At 40.0% G+C, this 24,960-nt stretch overlaps 1 protein-coding gene across 1 annotated transcript; it reads left to right on the plus strand.

The window, feature by feature from the left end:
- Window positions 1–10,209: 10,209 nt before the first annotated feature.
- On the plus strand, window positions 10,210–24,558 carry CMAS (cytidine monophosphate N-acetylneuraminic acid synthetase). Its single transcript, XM_040595565.1, has 8 exons — window positions 10,210–10,388; window positions 13,178–13,320; window positions 13,565–13,720; window positions 16,343–16,476; window positions 17,774–17,868; window positions 18,608–18,779; window positions 20,552–20,702; window positions 21,418–24,558. Exons 1-8 carry the CDS (start codon window positions 10,228–10,230, stop codon window positions 21,690–21,692), a joined length of 1,287 nt encoding a protein of 428 aa, XP_040451499.1. The 5' UTR covers window positions 10,210–10,227; the 3' UTR covers window positions 21,693–24,558.
- Window positions 24,559–24,960: the final 402 nt, after the last annotated feature.

Genomic DNA, 24,960 nt, shown 5'->3' on the forward strand with positions numbered 1-24,960 from the left:
CCGGAGTGATGTCTGATTTGCCTTAGACTTCCCAAGAAACCTCGTTCCTGCACTTGAATTAAGATCTTTGTTTCAGATCACTTAGAACAAACAATTGTGAATCTCCTAAATCGTTTTAAGACATGGTATATAACACATGCAAGCTGTAGCCCAAATAGTTGAAAGCAGACCACTGCGTAGTACAGAAGGGTAGAACATTTAAAACACCAGCTCTGAACCAATCCTTGGACTGTGAATTGGGATAGGATTTGAGGTTATATGGTAGGACAGATTGAGGTTTTGGTCCCACATTACCCAAACCTCCTGAGCTGTTTTCAGAGACTATTGAAAAATTACAAAAAAGCTTACAAAGGCAAGGGTAAGAGTATCATAAGATGCAAGACAATGACTAGATAACACCTGTCTCTATAAAATAGAGGTTTCTGTGTCCAACATTTTTCCAAGATATAGCAAGGAAAAAGTCCAGAGTGCTTGAGTCACCTAATGTCCCTTTAGTCACCTCTTGGCTATAATGGTTACCTCAGCTACCTGTTTCCCCTCAGGAGGCACTTCAATCAAAATTGCACGATTAAAGCTGATCACTACAAATTAGGGTTAAATCAATCAAAATTGCATGACTGAAGCTGTTTGCTTTTCTTTTTTTAAAATCTATAAAATAGTTTTCTATTACAGGTATTTCTGATGTTCTGTGTCTCCATCAACAAATTAAAGTAATTCTTTACTCCCCAATCAGCATAGTACTACTTTCAGGTAGGGTTAATGAAAAATCAGAATTTATCGCAGATGTTCTATGGCTGTATGACTACGTACATATTCAATGACTTGCCTTCCAAGCAGCAATTATGAGTGAAATGTGGCTCATGCCCTTGTATAGGTAGTCCAAAATGACCATTTGCTAACTGATTAGTTAGGAGTGTGAGAACAATCTTCCAAAAATTTCCATTGTAGGGAAACAGGAAGATTGTACGTGCCGACCTGAGCTCTGTAATACTCTCAGCAGCTGCACTGAGGCAAGTGACCCTACAGAAATGTGACACAAAATATCTCTGGGTCTGAGAAGACAGTCAGTTAGCTAAACACGGGGGCACGAGAGCAACAAGAACTTACTGGTTCTATTGGCCATTACGCAAGCAATGGGAAGAGGGGAGTAGATTTACTAGCAGTGTAAATTACAAAGGTGGTATCAGGAGACCCTGATCTCTGCCTGATCTTTTGTACAGTCTTCTGTGATTCACATGCTCCTATAGAAATTATTATGAGGACTATTTATCTGACTCTGCAAAATTTTGTTCAGGCTGTACATGTGCTTTCTATCTAGGGGTTGCTCTGTGGGTCATCAGCCAGCAATGAAATTGGAAATAGGAACCAGTCCAAACAACAAAACTTTACTGTACTGGTTTCCCATCCAGCTTGAGGCCTAGACAGAAGGAGGGTGTTTTCATTGAAAGGATGAGGAGTAACATGAATACACAAGAGACTCCTTTCACTTAAAGGGAAACTACCTTCTGCTCTATACCTGGAAGTCTTGCTCTGTTAGGAATTCCAATTCAACGTAACTGTAAAAGAAGCAAAAAAAATAAAAAAATAAATACAGTAATTAGAAACTGCAAGCAGTAATAGCGTAATTGAATCTGCAGAAGCTATTTCATGTGCATTAATCAAAGATAACTGTCTGGAAACCTGCCTACAGTATAAACAGCTGGTGATTTTACCGAGTTCTCCATGGATGCATTTCAACATCATTGTTAGATTAAGAAGAATAATTTAAGCAGGGTTCTTATTGCACTTCTGATGATGATTTTCTCAGTCCATTATTACCTACTTCTTTACCACATGGTACAATAATAATGCACTGCCATAATAATGGCACTAGACGGTACTGTTCCCACCAGCTGCCAAAATAGCATGCAAACACTACTTTGTGTTGCTAATCCTGAGCGATGTGGGGTTATACTGGGCTATTTCAGGAGCAGTTTCAGAAGACATAGCAGACTACAAGCTTGTTGCAGCACTCTCCAAACTAGCTGGCTGCAACAAGGTCTTTTACCATCTCATACCAACACACTCTTCGTGCCAATCCCTCTACTGCCTTACCCTGGTCTCTCCTCATCCAGGGCACACATTCTCTCTCCTTCAGCTGCCCTCCCTTCCTTGGCTGCCCAACCACTTAACAGAACCAGCCACAGCTGCACCTTATCTACATCGGCCAACCCACTCCCCTGAAGCCAGCCCACAGCTGTATACTATCAATGCTAATTAACCCAGCTTCATTCCTCTACATGAGCTGTATGACTTTATAATTAAATCTGCTGCTTTAGATAGAAGAAGGTATAAATTGCTTTAGACTAGGTACAAATAAAGCAAGCTCTGTTCTGATTAAGCCACAATTTCAAACTGTGGTTTTCTCTTTTCTTGAGAAGCGATATGCAAACCCTTGCACCTGGCAGACCAAAGCCATTAGCAGGAGTCAGGGATGTTCAGTGTCAAGCAAAAAGGAGGCACTATATACACATTCCTGTGCTTCAAGTGGAAGAATTTGTTAACATGTAAAATAAGCATAAATTTCATAAATAGTTTTGACATGTATTGTGGGCAAACAGTGGCAGCAGATTGAAGATGTTTATGGACTCAGGCAGACAGACCGTTTAATGACCTAGTGCACAGATAAAATGAGTGAGCTGGCTGCTAAAGTTGTAGATATTTGTAAACAAAAAATATTGAGTGTTACGAATACAATATGAATGGAAACATATGTGTGTGAAAGCACCAGATGAGACAGCAGAACAAGGGGTAAAAGAATAGCTTGTACTGGTAACGAAGAACACTGTTCCCTTGATGCTGTTCCCAAAACATTGTTCTCAGCAGTAAAACTGAGTAATGTGATGTTTAGGTCAAGCCCTAAAGACCTGCACTCGAGCCCACAAGGCCCACAAGACAAGACAAAAGCCCACGAAGACCACAGGACAAGATAACTTGTCAGCAGAAGATGCTGCATCCTCACAATAGGGGACAGCAACAAGGCTGCAGCATATGACATACAGCATTTTTTTTCCATTGGCCTGTTGGAAAAACAGACACACATTTCAAACAAACAAGAAAAAATGGGCAAACTCAGCAACTTCGCCTGAGATTTAGGGACACTGAAGTAAGCAAGAGCCCTAAATAAAGGACTCCCTTATAACAAACACTGATTCCTAAAGGGTATCAAAGATCTGTCAAAAAACAAGTTCACTGTTGTCAATCAAGAAAAACTCCAGAGAAATAAAGAACACGTGACAGACAGTGTCCTTTCATCTATGTTGCACACAAGTGATCCTTGCCAGGAATACACAGGTAGGTGCTTGTAACTGTGATACGCGACTGTGAGTGAGCAAAATATTTTAGGGTATGCTAGTGCATAGCATCAGCTTACACAGAGATTTTGTAAATAGATAAACAGCTTTCTCTTTCTAAGATCTAGCACTAGGTTTTGTTATGATGAATTTTAAACTTAGACTCCCATGTCCCTTGACTCCTTCACCACTTTTAATTCCTCTCTATTGTAATCGTCTCTGAAACTTGTGTATGATAGTGGGGTGGGGATCTTTTCTGTTTTCTTCATTAAGATTGTCTTCCTTGCAAATCATGGTTTTAATAAAATAAAAAGAAAGAGAGATGGAAGGGACTTAAAGAGATCATTTAGATCACCCAATGGTACCTAAAACAAATCCTAACACTGTGTCAGTGTCATCTGCCAATGAAGATGTCACTTTCTCCCTAAGCAATGTGGGGTAATCACCCTTCCAATTTCTAATAGCTGGCCTAAATATCCTGTGATGTAACTCAAACTTGTAACTTTTTGTTCTAAGCACACTGAGATAACATTTTTTTTTCTTTTTTCTTGCAAAAATCTTTTGTGTGACCACCACTTTTCATGTCCCCTCTCAGTTTCTCCTTTTGATTAGAGCTCCATTTTCCTCAGTATTTCTTCACAGTTTCAGCCTAAGAAGGAAAGCCAGGCAGGAATTTTGGTCCTTTGCTTTACCAGTTGGCAACTATCTCATGTTTTTAGGGTTCAGCTAGCCTCCCATAGGCTAGCTGATAGAGGGAAGATGTAAGAACAATTGGCTAGAAAAAATCACCTGGTGTGATAGAGGGTTAGTGAAAAAAATATGGCAAAATGTTGAACCAAAAAATTTCCTGACACTGTAACAAGATGTACAAACTGGAATAAAAAAAGAGTGAAAAGCCACCAACTACAGTATGAAAATATCATTCGTGTCCTAAGACCCTTAAGTAGGAGGGAACTTTTAAAGAAGGTTTTAGGGAGGATCACAACTAAATCATACTACAGAAGAAACTTTAAAACAAAAACAATCAAGGTCACAAAGGTCTTTGCAAGTCTGAATTAGGTGAAGGTTTATTTCTGCTTGCACATCTGGCTAAAAGCTTAACCTTGTCTGTGTAATCAGGACACACTAACCTGGCATCTGAAAAAGCTGAGTATCGTGAGATAACTAGCACTGTTAAAATGCGTTTTCCAGCTGGGGAAAGCTGCTGATGTACCCTCTCTGAGGGCAATCCAAAGGTTAGATGCCTTCAGCTGTTCAACTGTTCTCTAAAGGTACGTTCCGAAGGATACTTGAACTAAATACTTTGGCTATACAAAGAACCTGAGGTATTCAGGCTTCCAGTTTATTGCCTCATTTCCATGCTTGGATTTAGGTAGGATGACTCCAAGTCATGGTATCAAAAATGATGTATAAGTGTAAATGTCTGCAATGTTGACTTGATTTACACAGTTGTTTGGATTCTTTTATGATAAAAATTAAATATAAATCAGTGTTGTTATTACAAGAATTAATAATTATTTTATAGCCAGACAGGTAATGTCAACACCATTTGTCAAATAATGTAATAGTCTTGGTAATAATAATAAAGACTTCACTTAGCAGTTTGAAATTACTCTTAAATATACATATTTCAGTTCTCTCTGATTTCTTCTGTGTACATGAGATTGCCAAAGGGAACACAATCCATCCAGCAAGCATTGAACTAAACACTGTGCATTTCAATACACTGCAGCAGTTTGCTCCATTTAATTTCTGCAGAAAGTACAGCAGGTGAATTGTAAGCTTTAAGTAATCATATTCCTTCCTGTCTGCTTTTAAGATATCTCAGACCCTTGAACTCTTCCTTGGCCTTTTTTATAAACATATATTAACCTTTATTCATCTAACTCTCACGTATGGACAGACTATATTAGCCCAAGACTTGCATGAAGCTTCCAATAACAGGAACAAGTAATTTGCTAGACTTTCCCAGGCCTATTCCTTATTTCCTTTACACTGGTTTGACTCCAGCATAACTCCATAGATCTCACTGGAGCTATTATCCATGGTTCACAGCCAGGAAAGGAGATCTGGATCTCTGAACTTTCCTGTTGCTCCAGAATGGCCTAGAAAGAGTAACTCCCAGTTTACCCAGATGTAACACATCCCTGAGGTTTCCACTACATGCTTCCATTGAGTCTTTCTATCTGTTTCTGTAGTATTCATTAAGTTAGGTATGTCCTGGAAAAAGACAAGACCCTGTAACTGGATCCACCTGCATCGTTACTAATGGAGCCTTACCAACATAAACCGAATTAGGCTCAATGCATACAAAATTAAATCCTGGTCCCAGTGAAGTCAACAGCAGTTTTACCATTGTTTTGTAAGGCATTTGGCTTTGACCAGCACACCACAAAGCTCTTCTCATGAATCTTTGGTGAGAGCTTCAGAGAATCACATACCTTTCCTGTCTTAAAGCCTACAAAGAGTGTTGTGACCAGTGTGTGTCAGAAAGGACAGAGCAGATCTCAAGGCTGGCAGTTCAGAGGGTATAAAGCAGACCCCAGCCATCATTACTAGTGAGGTATCATGTTCAGCCATGCCAGATATTAATAAATTACACACTGCACAACAAAACTTTTTCCTAATTAATAACCTAAATTCCACAATTGCTCCTTGTTAGTAGATTATAACCTTTGAGCAGTGATCACAGTAACATCTCAGCACAGACCTACTGAATGCCTCCAGTGTTGTTCATTTGCTCTTACACACAGACTTGAATGAATGGACTTCTTTCTTGAGAGAAACTGCAGCATGATACTTTATAGCAACTGAATGGTGGCCAGAAAGGAAATTCACAGATTTTATTATCCCCAATGGAATCATATGGTATGGAACATGTCTTTAAAATAGACTTATTCCCACTAATTTTACTAGTATACCAGTATTTCCTTGAAATGAGCCAGTTTGGCCCTACTTGTTCAGTCAGGCATGGTAGGACTAGGGGCAGGCAGGCTTATAGTCACAAGACCTTGACCACATTATGTGATGTGGGAATATGTGCTGCACTAGCTAGCAGTGATGAGAGAGCTGAAACCCTTCCCTCCATGCTGGGAAACCTGTGCCTGCGGGCCACTTCATGATTGCATAAAACAGGGTACATGTTCCAAAGAAGTGGAAAGCATTACATTCTTTGTTTCGTTCTCCACTGCTCTATCATTAGAACAGTAAATGTTCTTATCTCACTCTCGCTGCATGCTGTTACCCACACAGGAGCAAGATGTCAGTACAAATATGGAAGAAACGAGTCAGAATGTATTTAGGTGAGTAATATGTACTCAAACTAGCTCAGAGCCAAGTTTCATCCTTGGATACTGAAGCAGCTGGCTGATGAAATCTCAGAACCAGGTGGAGTTACTGAGACTAGAAAGCATAAAATGCCCCCTGTGGAGGGAAAGGAAGAGCCTGGGAACTATGTGCTACATCTGCTTTAGCAAGTAGTGGGAAACTAACAGTCTGCACGCTTTGAGACTCAGTTTAGAAGCGCACTCTTGATCTGAACTAGGATTTTGATACAGATGTATTTGAACTACTAGTCAAACACTTGATACTGGGAAAAAAATTCTGGAATAAATAATCAACAAGTTTTGGTAAGCACATAACAGAAATCAAAGCACTTAATAGCAGTCAATAATAATATACCTAGAACAAGGCAAATCAGTATAATTTCGATTTAAAAACCACGCCAGTGGGTGAAGGAAGAAGGAGTCAATACTGTATATCATAAGCTTAGTAAAACTCTTGAGAAGTTCTCACATAGCATCCACACAGATAAAGTAGAGGAATGTGCTTTACATGAAAATATTTTAAGGTGGGGACAGATCTGGTTGCCACAGGAATAAATACAAGATACTGCATTTGGGTAGACATAGCCAGATGCAATGACAGAGGCTGGAATTACCTGCGTATATACCAGCTCATGCAGAAACAAATCTCATGTCATGTGAACCACTGCCTGAATTATGTCAATATTGTGCAAGAATAGGTAAATTACAGACAGAGGTATAAATGAGAGCATAACCTTCAAGTTATGTGAAGTAGTAATCCCTCTGCTTTGTTCGCTTGCAATATTCTTGTTTAATTTTGAGTACCACATTATATGCAGTCCAGACGAGAATAATGATGATGATTGGAGGTCTGGAAGATTTGAACTAGGAGAAAGACTGAATGAATGGGTATGGTCCTCAAAAGGAAAAGTCTAAGTTGAGATGGTGCCTGTTTTCAAATACACATATGCTTGCTGAAGAACAACAGGAAATAACCTATTCTCTAGGTTTGTTTTGGATAATACAGGAATTAATGGACTTATACTACTGAAAAGAAGATTCAGTAAAGATTAGGGGGAGTTTTGCTATCATATGAATCTCTAGATTGCCTGGACAGGTTATGCAGTCAACATTACTGATAGTCTTTAGGACTGGGTTAGAAACATATCTATGAAGAAGAACAAAGATATTTAAGATACTTGTCCCAGGACCATTTCAGCCCTATGAGTGAAAGATAGCATCATTTGCTTTTGATGTGAAGAGGAAAAAAAAATTAAGCAGGTTTTAATTATGCACAGACTTGTAAAAATATTCTTACTGGATGAACCCCATCTAGATCTATGATGTATGCCAGATCTTCTAATATAATTTCTTTTCTCTGTAAATGAAAGTTGAATCTAAACTCAGCTCCCTGCTTAGGATATTTCTGGACTATGAGAAAATACTGAACTGAATTATATAGCTGAAATACTATTATTGATAAATCATCCAATTTTCACAATGTGCAGAATCAAAATACAGATGTTTTTAATCCACTGCTACTTAAAAGGTAGGTATGTTGAATACTTTAACAATTGCCTAAGAAACTCTGAAAGAGATTTAATACAGTATATGATTTCTCATTGTTCAGTTGTTAAAGCCTTATATATCTCCTTTGTAATGTAATATGCTATACAGATGCCATCTCTGGTTACTTTAAAGGAATTTCTCAGAGAACTGCAGAAGATCGTGTGATTTAAAGTCAGTCCATAAAACTGACCTCAAAAGGACTTGTAATCTTCTCAACAAAAAGGACCTTTGTTTGCAGCAGAAGTGCACCACGTAGCTGTTGTGCTTTTTCAGAAGTTTTGCAGGCATTTGATATTCCTTTTTGTCATACCTATATCTAAAAGGATTGACAGTTAGGAACTAAGTTGTGCCAGGTTACGAAGTTAGCCCTGACAACACTTTTCTTTAGACCCTCCTGGAGATTCCTGCCCATACAGCAGAGTTGGCAGCTCTCAGCAAGACCACCAGACTTCAGTCAGGCACATGTTTTGTTGAACCCAGTGTGCTGTAGGCACAGCAACCTCTGACAGAAGCATAGTGCTAAACAGGTAAGAACTTAGATGGGACAAAGGCTTGAAGCTCTAGAGTTAAAAAAATTTCAAATTAAGTGCATGGGAAGTGGCCTACAAGAGATATGGTGCTTAGCAGCTTATGGCTACTGGTTTTAATGTCATCTGAAAAAAAGAGGCCTGAAAAGTGCTGCCTTGATCTGCACAGTAGAAGAGCAAGCTGTCTATCTCTGCTGGGTTTCTTTGAATAGAGGTCCACTTCAAAAACACAGACACACAGACACAGACACACACCCCTGTGATTATTCCTCTTAAATGCCTGCCTACAGCTGAACATAACTGGGAGCGTTTCCTTTGGCAGTGGTGGATAAGGTCCTCTGCTCCCCAACACATCCTAAATAACTTGAGGATGACTCCAGTGAACGGCATGTGATACATTACGGACTGAAACGCCGAGTCTCCAGGACTGACTGGGATGCCGTTCAGCGGCCTCTACTTTCCATTTCCACATTACATTAAAGCCCAAATTCCTGTGCAGCCTTACACTGCATTACTTTATTTTGTCCATCCGGTTTCTCTAAGTAAATTCCTGTAACTGAACATGAAGTGTTTTTATGCTTTAATACAGTTTACAGGAGGCGCAGAACAGCCGGGGAGCTGAGGGAAGGCTTCCCTCCCCGGCAGAGCGGCTGCGGTGGGGCTGCTCTGCCCTCTGGCGGGATTCCTCAGGCGGGAACGGCGGGAGGCAGGAGACTCCCCTGAAGTTCTGAGGATTTATGCTGGTGGTCGACTAAAAATACTACCGAATGCCGTCGCCTGGCGCTTGTGCAGCTCTCCCGATACAGGCTGCAGTGCCTGCTCAGCGCCTCGTACCAGTGCTGACCAACTTAAAGCCACGCCGTATGTGCCGACAGGAAACGCAGCAGCACCTCTGACGAGCCTATTTTTACGTGCATAAAGTATGAAGGAGATACCCGACCACATTCCCGGCGCAGGGCGTCAGGGACCCTGCACGCCGCCTTGAGAGCGTCACCTCAGAAGACAGGGCGCGCCCGCCCAGGACAGGGCTTAGCGGGTACCCGTGCCAAAAAGGCGCCCGCTCGTCAGAGGCGGGAGGCAGGGCGCCTCACCCCCACCTCCCCAGAACTGAGATGCCCCCCGGGTGCCAGACCCCTCGCCCTCCGGGCGCCTCACCCCCACCTCCCCAGAATTGAGGTGCCCCTCGGGTGCCAGACCCCTGCCCTCCGGGCGCCTCACCCCCACCTCCCCAGAACGGAGGTGCCCCCCGGGTGCCAGACCCCTGCCCTCCACCAGCGACCTCCACCCGCGACACTCCCGCCCCAGCCCTTCCCGTAGGTAGGAGCGGCAGAGCCGGCGCCCCGCCCGGGGGGAGGAGGGGGAGGAGGGGCAGCAGGGGGAGGAGGGGCAGCAGGGGGAGGAGGGGCAGCAGGAGGACTACGCTTCCCAGCATGCACGTTCGGCGCGAGGGCGGGCGCGCGGCCGGCGGCGGCGGGGGGGCGGTAGGGGTGCGGCATGGAGGCGGGCGCGGGGGGCTCGCGCGCCCACCTGGCCGCGCTGGTGCTGGCGCGCGGCGGCAGCAAGGGCATCCCGCTGAAGAACATCAAGCTGCTGGCGGGGGTGCCGCTCATCGGCTGGGTGCTGCGCGCCGCCATCGACGCCGGCGTCTTCCACAGGTGCGCATGCGCCGCCTCCCCCCTCTCCCCTCCCGCCCCGGGAGCGGGGGCTGCGCGCCGGGACGGGCAGAGCGGGGGGACCCGGTCCCCAGCCCCCGGGCGGGCGTGCCGAGGGGTCGCGGAGCGGGGAGGGCTGTGGGGAGCGGCCTCTGCCCGCCGCAGGCTGCCGGGGCAGCCCTGCCCTCCCAGCTGGCTTCTCCCTGGCAGGCTGCGAGGCTTTGGGCCGGAGCCGCGGCCGAGCTGGGAGCGGTAGGCCCTCGCTGGGAGCGGCTGGGCCCCCGCAGGGCCGCGTTGGCCTCGCTGGAACGGCCCCGCTGGGTTGCTGGGGGAGGCGGTGTGTGGCGGAAGGCCCTCACCGAAGGCGAGGGGTGCCGGCAGCGCGGCACCAGGCGAAGGGCCCGGCGGGGCTGGCCGAGCAAACCGCACCCTGCCACCAGTCCTGCCGGGCCCTCCTGGTGAGGGAGGGCTGCGAAGGCCTGAAGGAATCAAAGTCTTACAACAGAGTCATTTGACACTAAAGTCGTGCAGATTCGTGGTGCGGAGCCACTAGTTGGCAATGTTTGCCAGTAAGCATTGCCATTTTACTTTATTAAGATAGCTGCGCTAAATGAAAGTGCTGGGCCTGGGAATCACAGAACCACGGGATGACTTGGGTTGGTGGTCATCAGGTCCCAGCCGCTGTGCAAAGCTGGGCTGGCTAGGGTTGCTTGGGACCGCATGCAGGAGACCAGGGATGGAGACCCCACGGCCTTTCTGGGCACTTGTTCCAGTGATTGATACCCTTCATGGTTGAAAAATTGGTTTTTATCTAATTGGTACTTATGTTCTTGTGGCATGTGTCTCTGTCCTGTTACTGGACTCGCCCAGGAAAAGTTTTTCATTTTTCTACCTGCCCACCAGGTACTTGAAAACAGCAACGAAGTCACTCCATCGCCTTCTCTTCATAAGACTGAATTGAGATGGCTCTTCCAGTGTTTCCTGGCGTGCATGTGCTCCCAGGCCCCAGTCAGCACGCTGGTTCTCTGATGGGCTTTCTCCAGTTTTTCTTTCTTGTATCGGGGAGGCCACAGCTGAACACAGCGTGTCAGAGGCAATCTCACAAATGTTGAACGGAAGGAAATAACTGTGTGGCCATGCAACACAGAACAGAAGCTCAGTTTGTGGGAAAGTGCACAAAGCTTTGGTAGCAATAATTAGAGCTAGATAAAAACAAGTATGTTGTTAGTGTTGAGAATATGTACGTTACAAATTTCTTTTTTCTGCCAGAGCAGAACGGAGAATTTTCTACGCACGTATTGATTAACTTAATTACAACCAGTGTGTGGTTACTGTGCCCTTAGTATGTAGCATACTGAGGTGCAGGTTCCCAGTGCTAACCTACTCCATTATGTTCTGAGCAGGGGCTTGATATAGTCAAGTGGAAATGTCGCCTAACTACATTCAGGGCTGGAAGTAAGCGTGAGCCTTCTGTATCTCATAGCTGCTGTACCATTATCTGTCTGGAAAATCTTTTTTACTGTTTCTGAAAAATAGAGGAAGCATTGCTGACTTGGTTTTATTTTTAATAAAGAAGCAGTCCAAACCATTTCTGACCTAGATTACTGATAATTACTTAATGCATGTGAATCCATATTGCTTAATGACCTGTGGTGGATATGGTGGTTTGAGCAACCTCCTCATTTTCTATTTGGCATCTGAATTTACCCAACAGGAAGCCAGTTAGGGTTATGCAGCCTAACTTTGAGGCATGACAGGTGCATTAGATGGAAGTGCGCTAGGTTTTTCTTGTCACCTTTGAAACGGCTGTGCCGACAGGGTTCATGTTACATAAGAAAGCTCTGTTAGTTGAGTGGGGAGTGTACATCTAAGGTAACCAGCCTGAAGCAGTTTATGGAAAATACCTCTTTTGCATTTGTTCACATGGGTGTGACTTGATGTTGCTGTCACTGTCATACATATTTTTATTTTGATGATCCCATGATGTCTTGGGTGAAAAAACTTAACTAAAGCACCATTCGCTATGTGTAGCACACTGAGAATGCCAGCGTGGCTGAGAGAAGGGTTGTTTTTCATAGTTCTTGTTTTTATATCTCATGCTTTTTTGTCACAATGATGTAGGAAGTGGCCTCACAGTGCTCAGCCAGTGTTTATCCTCACATGAGTATTCAGACTCGGCTCTTCCTTTTGTAAATGTTTATTATCCCTGAGCAATCTTGCTTTACCAGTATTGAAGGTTTTTCCGTGCCAAAACATATGTGATTGTAACTCGAACAGCTCTTTGTCTGGAATTGTTTGGAGCCTAATACATTTTAAAACACTTGCAGAATAAGCTAATCTTCTGCGTGACAGTGCTACCTGTTGTCAGCCTTGTTTCTGAACTCTTAAGTGATGAATGCCTCATTCAACCCATTCATAATTCATTGATCTGTTAGCCCATGCCTAACAAATTGTGGTGTGCTGACACTGGATTTTTCTGGTAACACTTCTGAATTTTATGTTGCTTAAGCTTCCTACATGGAAGGTAGATCAAGCACCCCACAGTATTAAACTGAAATACAACCCAAGCTTGAGATTTTACAGCCTAGCGAATGTGTGTGTTTTATCCCTAAGTTAAAGGCTGCTTGTTGGGCTGACAGGGATAGTTTTACTAATGCAAATATAAGAGCTAGTTCCTATCAAGGTGTAGTACCTACATAAGCCATGGTGTTGTTCAGGTTAGGTTACGGCAGGCAAGTCAACAATGCTGGGATTTATTCTTTATATTAATTTTTGTCGCTGTCTGCCAACAGTGTATGGGTTTCTACAGATCATGATGAAATTGAGAAGGTTGCAAAGCAGTTTGGTGCTCAAGTTCATCGCAGAAGCCCCGAAGTTTCTCAGGACTCCTCAACTTCTCTAGAAGCTATCACCGAGTTTCTTAGTCATCATCATGGTAAATCAGTAATGAAATATGCTGAGCTTTTATGTTGTAGCCCCAGAGGGATGATGCACATACTATTTAGAAGAATAAGTAAAGCCACTTATTATCTAGAAAAAGAAGCAAAGCCTTTTGTAAATAAAAGCTAGAAAGTTCCCGATCCCCCCTCCCTTTTTTTTGTGGCCTGCATTCACACCACACTTTGCAGTTGTGTGTATTAAAAATACTCATTGTTTCATAACTCTTTGTTTTTCTTTAGAGGTTGATATTGTAGGAAATATTCAAGCAACGTCTCCCTGTTTACATCCCAGTGATCTCGTAAAAGTGGCAGAGCTGATCCAGAAGGAGGGGTTTGATTCTGTCTTCTCTGTTGTGAGACGGCATCAATTTAGATGGAGCGAGGTAAAAAAAGGAGGTAATATTTATGTGTTTCTGGTTACAGTTATACTTAAAAGTTTTTTTCCAGTGGTTTATTTTCATACACACGGTAGTTACATTAGGAAGTGATATCAGAGGCAGGGACTGAGTTCTTGGAGAGATCTGAGAAGGCTTAGAAATTCCTTTCAAGTAGTGCTGTTTTGGCATTACTGATCATTTCTCAGTCTTTCTGTAATTGTTTTGTAGAAGTGATAGGGTATTGAAAATTAAAATGTTATTAAGTTGTGTAGGCTCCAAATATGACTCCCAAAAATTTACGTGTTAACTTCTGCTTGATGGGTGTTCATGTGTATATACACATGACACTGAGGTCCTGTTTTAACTAGAAAAGTGTTTGTTCTTACTATGCAGTACCTAACGAATGACAAATAGTGTGAGGTAAAGTCTTAATGAAGGTTGGATGGCAACCTGTTAGCCTGGAGACTTAGGGTTTGTTTCAAACCTGTTAATTTGGCTGCTGACTTATGTCAAATTGCAAACTGCCTTTGAGTCATGAGGGCTGAACTCATGTTAATTAGCTCATACAGAAGAACATGACTATTTTTTCCCAGAGAAAATATGCCTCTTGGCTACAGTTGCCAAGATGACTGAAGACTGAACTCTACTTACAAATAAAGATTGTACCTTGTTGTAGCTATAGAAGTACCTTTTGCCCTTGTACAAAGAACTTTTACGCAGTTATCTTTGTTGATATCTTTGTGATAAAAGCAGAAATGTTTGCTGCTTTTTCTAAAAATGGTTAGCTTAGATACTGTCACATTGCTATTTTTATTTTTTAAAAATGTGTGTGCTACTCAGACATTAAAATTATTCTGTTGAGATATGAATTGTTTCTGGTGAAAAATTTTTCAGGAGTTTACAAAGCATCATGCTGTAAAGGAGCATGCAAAATAAATGAAACTTTGTAGATTTTTTAGAGATAAGTTGCAATAAAAGTTTGGCCATTGTTTAGAATAAGCTGCTAACTTCCACGTTCTCATTGCTTCTCATAAGAGGAAAAATAACATGACAGTTTGTTCGTAAAGTACAAGGGAAGTGTCAAAATCGTGGATGGCAGTTTAGGATTCTGTGGGTTGCGCTTTAGGTAACCAAATGAATGTCCACTTTGCATCTTGAGATGCTAGAATGGACATCTGTGAAAACCTAGATCTCATTTTGATGTACCATATGGCTTTCTGAAGTGATTGTGTACCACCTAGTCTCTATAGGGTGATTATTAAAATAAAAAAAGCCTCAAGGCCCACCTAAAAGAGCAGATAATTCTTTAGTATAAAATGACATCTATAATATTTTAATGTGGAAGAGATAAAGAATCGTTCAGTTGCAAGGAGTATATGTGAGAAGAACAAGGATCACATTGTGCAAACATTAGTAGCTTAAGGGTAAAAGGAAATAAGGAAATGGCCTTTCAGGAGTGCTGTGTTTCAGGTGATAGTGATTTGCATTAGCATTATACAGTTTAATATTGTACTCCTTTTTCTTTTTCTCCCCTTCCCCCCCCCCCCCCCCCCCCCCCCCCCGATGGCTTTAAAGTGCTGGCTACATTAAAAGAATTTTGTATCTTTTCATGTATATTTCTGTTTTTCCTTCTGTGTTAAGGTTTAATATTGGTGCACTCTGAAAGCGAAAGGTGTCTCTCTGACTGGAAATGTTTACTTCATTGAGCAGAAAGCTCTAGTGTATTTATGAAATACAAGATGTGTGTATATAGTAAAGCATCAGGATGTTTTGGTTGTTTAAGAATGCCCTCTAACTTTTTCATGGTTACTAGTTTGTGAGACTTGGTGAATTTTAGCTGCTTTGTGCATGTGAATTTAGGTGGCGTAAGGACAGAAGTCTCTGGTCCCTGGATCAGTTTCTGCTGCATTTGCTACTGGCATTGATAGCAATATGGGATCTTCTGGGATCATATTTATTCAAAGACACTTGTTTGTTTATTTGTGAACACTGATTATGTTAACTTTTTGTAAGTAGTTGAATGTGTATCCTTAAATAGGAAGTATTTTGGGAAAGTGCCAAGATGTTTTCACAGGCAAAATTTCCTCTTATATGCTGGTTTTTTTCACCTTCCAGATTTCAGATTGGTCCTCTTAGCTCTCTTGAGTTCATTTGGGGCATTCCTGGTTTTAGACATAGGTAGCTGAATGCAGTTTTTGCGTTCGCCCTCGCTGGGAGTTAAACCTCTTCCTATTGTGTACTAGGAGATGGAGTACGGGAAGTGTGTAGTGTTTCTTTTGCATTGGCAAGGACAATTTAGGAGAGTGTCCCCCCTACTCCTTTTAGTAGCCAGTTTTGGAGCAGATGACCTCTGTTTTTTGGGGGGGTTGTGTGTGGTTGTTTTTTTTTTTTAAAGTTGGAATGAAAAATTTCCTTTTCCTCTGCTAGAAATGCAGGGCAGTTCTCCAGTTTGTTATCCACAGTTTTAAGAATGAGAAGCAATTCAGTGATTCTTTGTAAAGCTAAGCAATGAGAGACAATAACAAAAGAAGTTGACTTGCATTGTGTCCGTAATTTTTCAACAGACAGCTGTTTAAAGAAAGTTAAGTCACTCAAACAGGGATTCTGGAAAACTTATTTTGTAATTTTTCTCTGTTAACAGAAAACAAAATGACAGAGCCTCAAAACCTGAACCCGGCAAAACGGTACCGGAGGCAAGATTGGCCTGGGGAGCTGTATGAAAATGGCTCGTTTTATTTTGCCAAGAGACATTTGATTGAGAAAGGCTACTTGCAGGTTAGTACTTATGTTCTTCATGCTCTTTAGAATAATATGTCTTTTACTTTTGTTATAGAGGGTTCTGAATTCAGTAATGTAGTTCTATTTCGGATGTAGTTAGTATGAAGTAACAGCACTTTGACCTCAGGACAGTTTGCTTGTTATTTGTAACCTAACAGGGCTAGTTGTAGCTAGGGCAGTTCTGGTAATAGCATCCTCCACAGTGAATTTGCAATTAATTTATGCAAATAATTTTGAGCAATATGTAGGTTTAAGCCTAAAACAATACAATACTGAGTTTCACATCAGTTCAGCAGAATGTAAGTGAATTCATTTTAGTGTTACTAAGGGTGTGAAACTGACCTTCATGCAGTGTCATAGGCTTCTCATATAATGTATAAACTTGTGTTCTTGGCCAATTTAGTCTCATGCCAATTTTTATACTGTAACTTAAACAGTCTTTTTCCCTTCCTGATGTTTATATCCCAATGTAATAATGCAGAACAAATGTATTTACTTGAGCTTTCATTTTGTCTACAAGCATAGTCTCTTAGTTTTCTCATGCAAAACACGTTCTCCATCTTACATGTTGTTTCCAGTATTTGTTAGCAGAACTGAAAAAAAGCCCAATATAGATATTTCCATATTTCTAACAGGAATACCTTACTAGGTACATTAAGAATACCAGGTTCTTTTCTCTTTTCCAAATATCTCACTAATGCTGAGATACTAGTTTTAGGTCTCTGTAGTTTGCACAGACCCATGCAGTGCCAACAGGTTCTGTGTGGACTTGCAAGAATGGATCTGGATAGTACGGTTGTGTGGAATTCTACATTTTATGAAGGTTGGGCTAATAGCTCTCTGAGGATCAGGGCTTTTAATTTTTTTAAAATTACATGGGGTTGTGGTGGATATTTCTCCAATTGCAGTTAAGTCTTTGTGTAGATAGTAAACAAAAAAAATTAATCATACTCAATACTAAGGAAATACTTAAGTAATACTTAAAAGTATTACTATTGAACTGTATTGAGACCTAGTGTAATGTAATGACTATAATGTGTAAAATTTTTCTTGCACACTTGATCTAGTTGTATAATGAAAATACTTATTAACCGCTACTTATAAAAAGTTCCTTTAAATGCTTGGTTCTGTGTCACTGGCAAAATCATCATTATTGATGGTTCGCACTTCTATATAAGCTATTGTGACCACTGTGTAACCAGATACTCAGCTTTCACTACGTGGTCCTAAATTGTACAGTTTTGTATATGTATTAACCCAAGCAGAAAATTTTAATGAGTTCTATTCTACTTAGGGTGGTAAAATGGCCTACTATGAAATGCGTGCGGAGCACAGTGTGGATATTGATATAGACATTGATTGGCCTATCGCAGAGCAGAGAGTGTTGAGGTAAAAGCACTTTTCATTATTTTATTTCTTTGGTGTTGCTCATTGTTTCAGAGTGAATGTGAATTCATAATGTATGTCATGTAAGTAATCAAGATAAAAGGTAATTCATTTTCTCCTATCTGAAATCATCTGAATGTGCTATATGGTTTATTTTGGGGGTGTGTATGTAGTGTTTGGTTTTTTTTTTTTTATAGTTCAGCTTGGGGAAAAGTCTAAGCCCCACCATACCCTAGCAGTGTGTTAGCATCATCTCTGGCTTTTCCAGCTGACTTGTCCTAAGCTTCCAGGTCTGGACCATATTTACTGATGTACTTCACTAAGAGTGTTCACGTAGAAGGCACGAGCTGATTACATCTTGCCAGCTGCCTTTTCTTTGCAGCTACTCTGCCCCTCTCTAAGGAAATAATGGATGGGAATGTAGTATGTTTTCTGTGCCTTTTTTGTCTTTCACTCTGTTTTGGTTTTGCCCCAGGTAAATGCTACAGAGCATAACCTCTTAGGAAGCAAATCTCATCCTAATTTTTAAATGGACAACATAGCTGTCTTTCAGGTTGATCTGTTGTTTTTTTTTTTCTTTGAAGAGGGAGAATATAGTTGGAGGGTGATGATGATGAGAAAAGACATTAGAAAAAATATTTCAAAGCTGATTCTTCTGTCTGAAGATCACAGTTATAGTTAAAATACTTGGTTTTGGAGTGTGTGAAGACTTTGAACCTAAAAAGATAACTTCTTTATCTAGCTTTGGATATTTTGGCAAAGAGCCATTAAAAGAGGTGAAGCTGTTGGTTTGCAGTATCGATGGATGCCTGACAAATGGTCGCATTTATGTGACAGAAGATCAAAAGGAAATGGTCTCCTACGATTATAGAGATATTGTTGGTATTGATCTATTAAAGAAAAGAGGAATCCAGGTAAGTGTTGTTATGAAGTGTGAAGCTTTATGTTTGATGTAGCCTGAACATTCAAAGATTCTAAAACCTTCAGCATGTAAGTTGAAGTTGCTTAAGAGTACTAATGATCAAGCAGCGTAATACATTGGTTCAGGGTAGGGACAAATGTTGTTCTCTGATCCCTTAGAGGAAAATAAAATTGTTTTGAGTGTTTACAGTAGCTGTGGCATCTTTCTCTTTTTGTCTTGGAAAAATGTGGGAAGAAATTCTGTAGCTATTTTGCTAGCACCAGTTATATTGTTCTGTGTAGTCTAGACACTCATTAATTAGAAGTCAGCTTTACCAAGCATGTTGTTACCTCTTAGCTATAGAAGAGGAAGAAATACCCAGGCAAATTAGTTGGTCCATCCTAGATCACCCATGATTGTTGCAAAGAGGGGAAATCAAATCCCAAACACTTTTGTCTGCATAGTTGTTCTAAGCATAACTTCCATGCTTTGAAGTTGTAAGAATTCAGTGTAAATGAAAAACTGAAACAACACAGATTGTAACATGGCTACTTGCATTATCGTTATTATTATTATTATTGCTATTAAATTCAGGTGATCTGAACCTTTGCTTGCATTTATGTAAAATTAGCCTCCTGGCTATTTTCTGTCTATGCTGCTACCTTTGATATAGCTAGAAGAGCGTTTTGGGGGATAAGTACTAAGTACAGATTTAGGCTGCCTTCAACAACCTTAACTCAGTTCTGTTGTTGACAGAGATAGGTGTGGATAAGACAAAGGCAGCTATACCCCAAGTAGACTTCTCCGGATATGTTTTTGGAGTCTCTATTGTAGGATTAATTTTTTCATATATATATATATGTAAAACAGGTTACACAAAACATTCATGACATACTTCAATGCAGCTGTTGCTGCCTTGGGGCAGCAAGCTTGTAATCATTGTTTTGCTGCCAGTGGGAGCTCATTTTCATACTTGCTGTGACTTAGAATCTTTCATTAAAAATCTCCTGATCTTTGTGCTGCACTTCATGTATTTCTGCTATATGATGCTGATATACTCTTGCTTTGTGCACCTCCTGTTCTGTACTTAATATTGGTGCCAAGTATTTTTTAGTGTTGAAAAGCAATTAGGGAAGGTAAACTTGTCTGCAGCTTGGACAGAAAATGTGGAGGTGTTGTGTCTGAGATTTTAAAAAATACTGCTGCAGTAATCTGGTGTTAGCTTAGTTGTGCGTTGTTTCTGAATTTTCAAATTCTGAATGAACTTCAGAGATTAACGTGCTGTGCTACTTCGATCTCTAGTGTTCTGTTGATGCTCTGAAATCTACTCTAAATAAAATGATGTTGTTAGGTAGAGTCAAGGAAAATACTTCATAATATCCTACTTCCGCAAATATTACAGAAACCTTCCTTGGGAATTCTCTTATTCCCTACTGTGTCTTAATTAGATTATATTGCATTAGATAGTCAGCATGCAGCTGTACTGTAATATCCAGTATTTTATTTGGTACATGTTGCATTTAAAAAGACTAATGTAAATTTCTTTTTTTGAACCTCAGGGAAGCCTGTGGAATGATGCTTCACTTTCCCAAAGTGAAACTTTGGAAATCAAGACTGTAATGTGGGTTTGGATGCTGAGCACTTCTGCTCTGAGTTTTGATTGAAGAAATCAGTTATTCAATGTTTTTCCAGTATCTGAGAGAGCTTACACTGTTTTGTTAAACAGATTAACTTGCATGTCTTATTTCATTGTACGTAGAACTTATTCTAACTTTATTTTAATAGGTTCGACTCATCTCTGAAAGAGATTGTTCAAAAACGCTGTCAGCCATGCAGCTGGGATGTATAGCAAAAGTTAGTGCAACAAATAAATTACAAGTCCTGGAGGACTGGCAAAAAGACATGGGTTTGAGCTGGAAAGAAGTTGCTTACTTAGGTAAATTCTTTTTTTTTTTTTTTTTTTTTTGTAATAAAATTTCGTATAATGTACACAAATATAAATTTCATAGTGCTACATTTGTTAATACACTAAATTTAATGGCATTTACATGCAAATCACAGCACAGAATTACCAAAAGCAGGTACATATTTTAAGGCTTGTTAGGGTACAATCTGAATATTAAAGGCATTGATGAATCAGTGTCTGCTTTGATAAGGGAAGTCTTAGCTGCTTTTATAATGAGATTTAGGAAAGCTTTTGATATTACACAAGCATACAGTTACAGCTCACAATTTTGAACTTATTCTAGTTCTTTTCAGATTGAAATTGTATAGATTATATTCTGAAATGGAAACAAGAAATGGATAGAATTAAAACTGAAAGCCCTATGATTCTGTAGAAAACTTTCAGTGACAGATTAAGTGTATAGTCCTGTAAATGTTTATTCAGTTGCTCAAATAATGTTACTACTCTTAAAAGAACCATTCTCTTGCCTGAAGATTGTGTGAAGTGTGATCACCATTTACAGGTATCACTAACATTTTCTGAGAACTGACTCACATGTGCAAGGTGCTGTTGAGCTGCTGAGATGAAAATTATGGCAAGAATACAAATTTTAAAAAGTACATTAATATGTACAAAGGAAAATACTGAGCTTGCTCGCTTTTTCCCCTCTGTGATGTTTTGCCTTGTCTGTCATCTTTCTTGATAGGAAATGAAGACTCTGATGTGGAATGCCTGAAGAAAGCTGGCATGAGTGGTGTGCCTGCTGATGCTTGTGCAGTTGCTCAGAAAGCTGCTGGTTATATCTGTAAAAGCAATGGTGGCTGTGGAGCTGTCCGGGAGTTTGCAGAACACATATTCCTGTTGCTAGAAAAAGTGAACTCTGCAAGAAAGCAAATGGAAGAAATGAGTTCAGCAGGAAAGGAAACGGGGGGAAATGAGAACAGCAGGAGAGGAAATAAGGAACTAATGAAAAAAAAGTAGCACAGTTGGTCAGTCCTGCTTTTCTTCCTCCCTTTGTCTCCTCAGTAAGTCTGTACCCCAAAAGATGGCTTATCTTTCAATTTTTACATTGCATTAGAACTAAAAAGATGTTTTGCTCTAATTTAAGGTCCCACTTTGATACTCATGATTGTGTGCTGATAATCACAACCATATTAATGATTATTTAAAAAGCCATTTAAGTGCAATGGAAGGAATGCTGCAAAAGGTGGTGTCCTGTAAATCTACTTCTAATCATTACAGCTGTCTTACAGGAATGGTGTGCCTTTATTTCACAATCTGAATATTTTCAGGGATCAATGATTTTGCATCACATGCAGATTTGTAATTCACATTTTCAAAAAAAACCTGTCAGTTTTGCTCATTTTGTTTACGTTTCCTCTATCATATGTCAACATGGTGATGTAGTTGTGTGCTTGCTTTGTACAGGATTTGTTCCTAGTATAGAAGAGTTTTAGCATATGCTGGAGAGGTCAAGTGTAAAATAACTATCAAACTTCTTCCTATATTTTAAAAAGATAGGTCAGTTACTGTAAAATCAATTAATACTACTATTAGTTAAGAAAAGCACTTAAGCATGTGTTCGATTTTTAGCTCATAAATAATTAAAAGATAGTTGGAATTGTGCCTCTTTGAATCTGTTTGTATTGGGTTTTATTGAAGTGATTAAATTAACCCAAATGCTTTGCCAAATTTGAAGTTAAATTTTGCATGAACTTTGAGATCTTTCCTTTGCAGAAACTCTGTTTCTTTCTGTGAAGGCTTTATTACAACTGTTAATGAGAAAGAAAAAAAATATCTTTAATGTTTATTGTATGAAAAAGTAACTGCTGTTTAAAAAAAAACAACAACCCAAAGTGTTGATGATTGTGGGTTTATATAAAACAAATGTTCAGGCTATTTGTAGCATGTTAATTTAAAGGTGGTGTATATGTATGTTTGTATTTATGACAAATACAATTTTTACCATGTCTTGTTTAAAGAACTTGGTATCTGTAAAATTTTTTAGAACTGAGACTAAAAATATGCCTCAGTTTTCAGTCCCAGTATTTATCAGCAAGTTGAGTTCTGTCTTGGGTTATGGTAAAAAATAAAAAATACCCATGGTACACAGGCAATTACTACTAAGGTGAATAATAATAACTTGTCATTTTATATTGTTTCTCTGCCAAATAGACACTCCCAATATAATATCACCTGATACATTGCCCTGTGATTAACTTTGTGTTTACTTCCTTTTGCAACATAAAATTTTAAACTGAAATTCTTTCACCACCTGTCCACAGTAGCAAGGTTAACAGGTGAATAGTTTACTGTACTAATTGCTTTAAGTTATTATTTAAGTATTTCTTTTCAGTGAGGTTTTAGACTTCTGCGCTGAATAAATACCATGGACTTTGGTAATAGGAAAGCCACATTTTGGACAGAACTGTGGACTTTGATATAGGTAGGTGTATTACTTCAGTTGTATAAACTGTGTGGTAAAGCTTCAGAAGTCCAGACTGGATGAACAATTCAGGTTTGATAACGTCACTTAGAATTGGCCAAGTTCTGTGTTACTTTGCCTTGTCATCATCACGTAACTTGCTGACTTCAATTTCAAGAACAGTTTCGTGTGAACAGATAGCTTTAAACAGTGTGACCGTGATGAACTTGATAGCCAGTCCTTTTATCTTGGGGAAGGCAAAAATGCAAATATGTGCAATTATAGAAATGAGTTGGCAGTACTGTTTGTAGCATATTGTTTGAATCAAGAACTCTTCTTATGTTTCAGCTGCTTGCCGAATGTGCTGCATATACATTGGGTCTCTACCCAAAATTTCTATATGTATCAAAAGTAAATGCAGAAACACTTTTGTATAAATGTTGGTAATGAGCGGAAAGAAATGGTAGCTGATATGTAATTGTTTTCACTTTGACAAATTCTTGTTTAGAAAAATGTGGTATAATCTTACATTCAGCATATAGGAAGCATATGAAGAATAAAAGAGCTCTAGAGACCATTTACAAAATAAAGCCTGTTTGAGGATATGGGGGATGCACAATCTGCTGCCTGAAATGTTCAGATTTGTATTGCCTGCACTGCAAGGGAAAGCCTAACTATCAATTAGAGTAGCATGAGGGATGTCTTAATTACTCCTCTTGATTTTATAGAAGATTTTTAATCATATGAAGGATTTAGGGGTCATGGAGGCAGAGACAGTGAGGGTAATTCTGATAGTCACCTTAAAGGAGAAATCCCAGGTCCTGGGCAAGCTTCAAAAGGGTAGTATCTTTTGCTAATGCCTGTTATTTCAGTACATATCCTGGCACCATGATTGGCTTTCATTAGAGGTGTGTGGTTTGCTCAGACTAGATTTCAGTGGTCATTACAGTGGGCTAATCTTGGAATAATCTCTTCCGGCCATTTGAGCACTTTTTTCTTTTTTTAACTTTAAATTGCCTAGTATATTCAAAAAAAAGTATTCAATAATGTGGGCTGTCTTATCATAATTTTTTGAAACTGGCAAAATTATACTATGTAATAATTTGTAATAAGCTATTATGAAAAAATAGCTGATTACCTGAAATTCGAAATAAACAGTTTTCTTTAGTCTTTTGAGGAGAGGATGGTTATGGGGTGATTTCTGATGAATTTGTATACTGTAAATCATATACTTCCAAGTTCATGTGCCACACAAATGGATTATACCTGATGAAGGTGATCAAGTTTAATGTTGAAGTTAATCACATGCACACACAGTCAGTTACTCAAAATCTTCATCTTAATCTGGTCTTGGAGGCAAATCTTGAGTGGTTTTTTGTGTGTGTTTATACTCTCTTAAATAAACTTCTACACTTGCCTGTGTTCCATGTTTTCAAATAGCTGGTTTCACAGTGCTGCGTGCTTTGTGCCTGTGTTTGTGAAAAGGTATGATTCGTATCTCTGTCTTCTGAGCTGTCAAAGCAAGCCCAGTATTTCTGTAGAAGAATAATCTTGTAAATTGAGCAGAACATACTGAGAATTATTTGACAGGATATTCTCAGAGAGAATTCCCATTTTGGTTGGGCCTTGAGATCTCTACTGGTTTTGGCTGTTTGGTGGCTCTTGCCAGAGGAGTTGAGGGGAGGGGAGAAGGACAGACAGTAACATACTGTCTTTACATTTTCCAACTTTGGCCCAAGGGGTAGGGGTTAGCCCCTTACCTACTTCTGGCTCCATTAATTTTCAGCTGATCTTTTTCTTATTCAATATATATTTCTCTCCAGT

Source organism: Falco naumanni, chromosome 5, assembly GCF_017639655.2.
Source record: "Falco naumanni isolate bFalNau1 chromosome 5, bFalNau1.pat, whole genome shotgun sequence".
Taxonomy (NCBI): domain Eukaryota; kingdom Metazoa; phylum Chordata; class Aves; order Falconiformes; family Falconidae; genus Falco; species Falco naumanni.

What these genes read in the sequence shown, in the direction of transcription:
- CMAS (XM_040595565.1), top strand. Translation starts at nt 10,228, where the DNA reads ATGGAGGCGGGCGCGGGGGGCTCGCGCGCCCACCTGGCCGCGCTGGTG. An exon ending in TTGAGAAAGGCTACTTGCAG is followed by an intron (nt 16,477 to 17,773) that starts GTTAGTACTTAT and finishes TATTCTACTTAG; the next exon opens with GGTGGTAAAATGGCCTACTA. An exon ending in GAAAGAAGTTGCTTACTTAG is followed by an intron (nt 20,703 to 21,417) that starts GTAAATTCTTTT and finishes CTTTCTTGATAG; the next exon opens with GAAATGAAGACTCTGATGTG.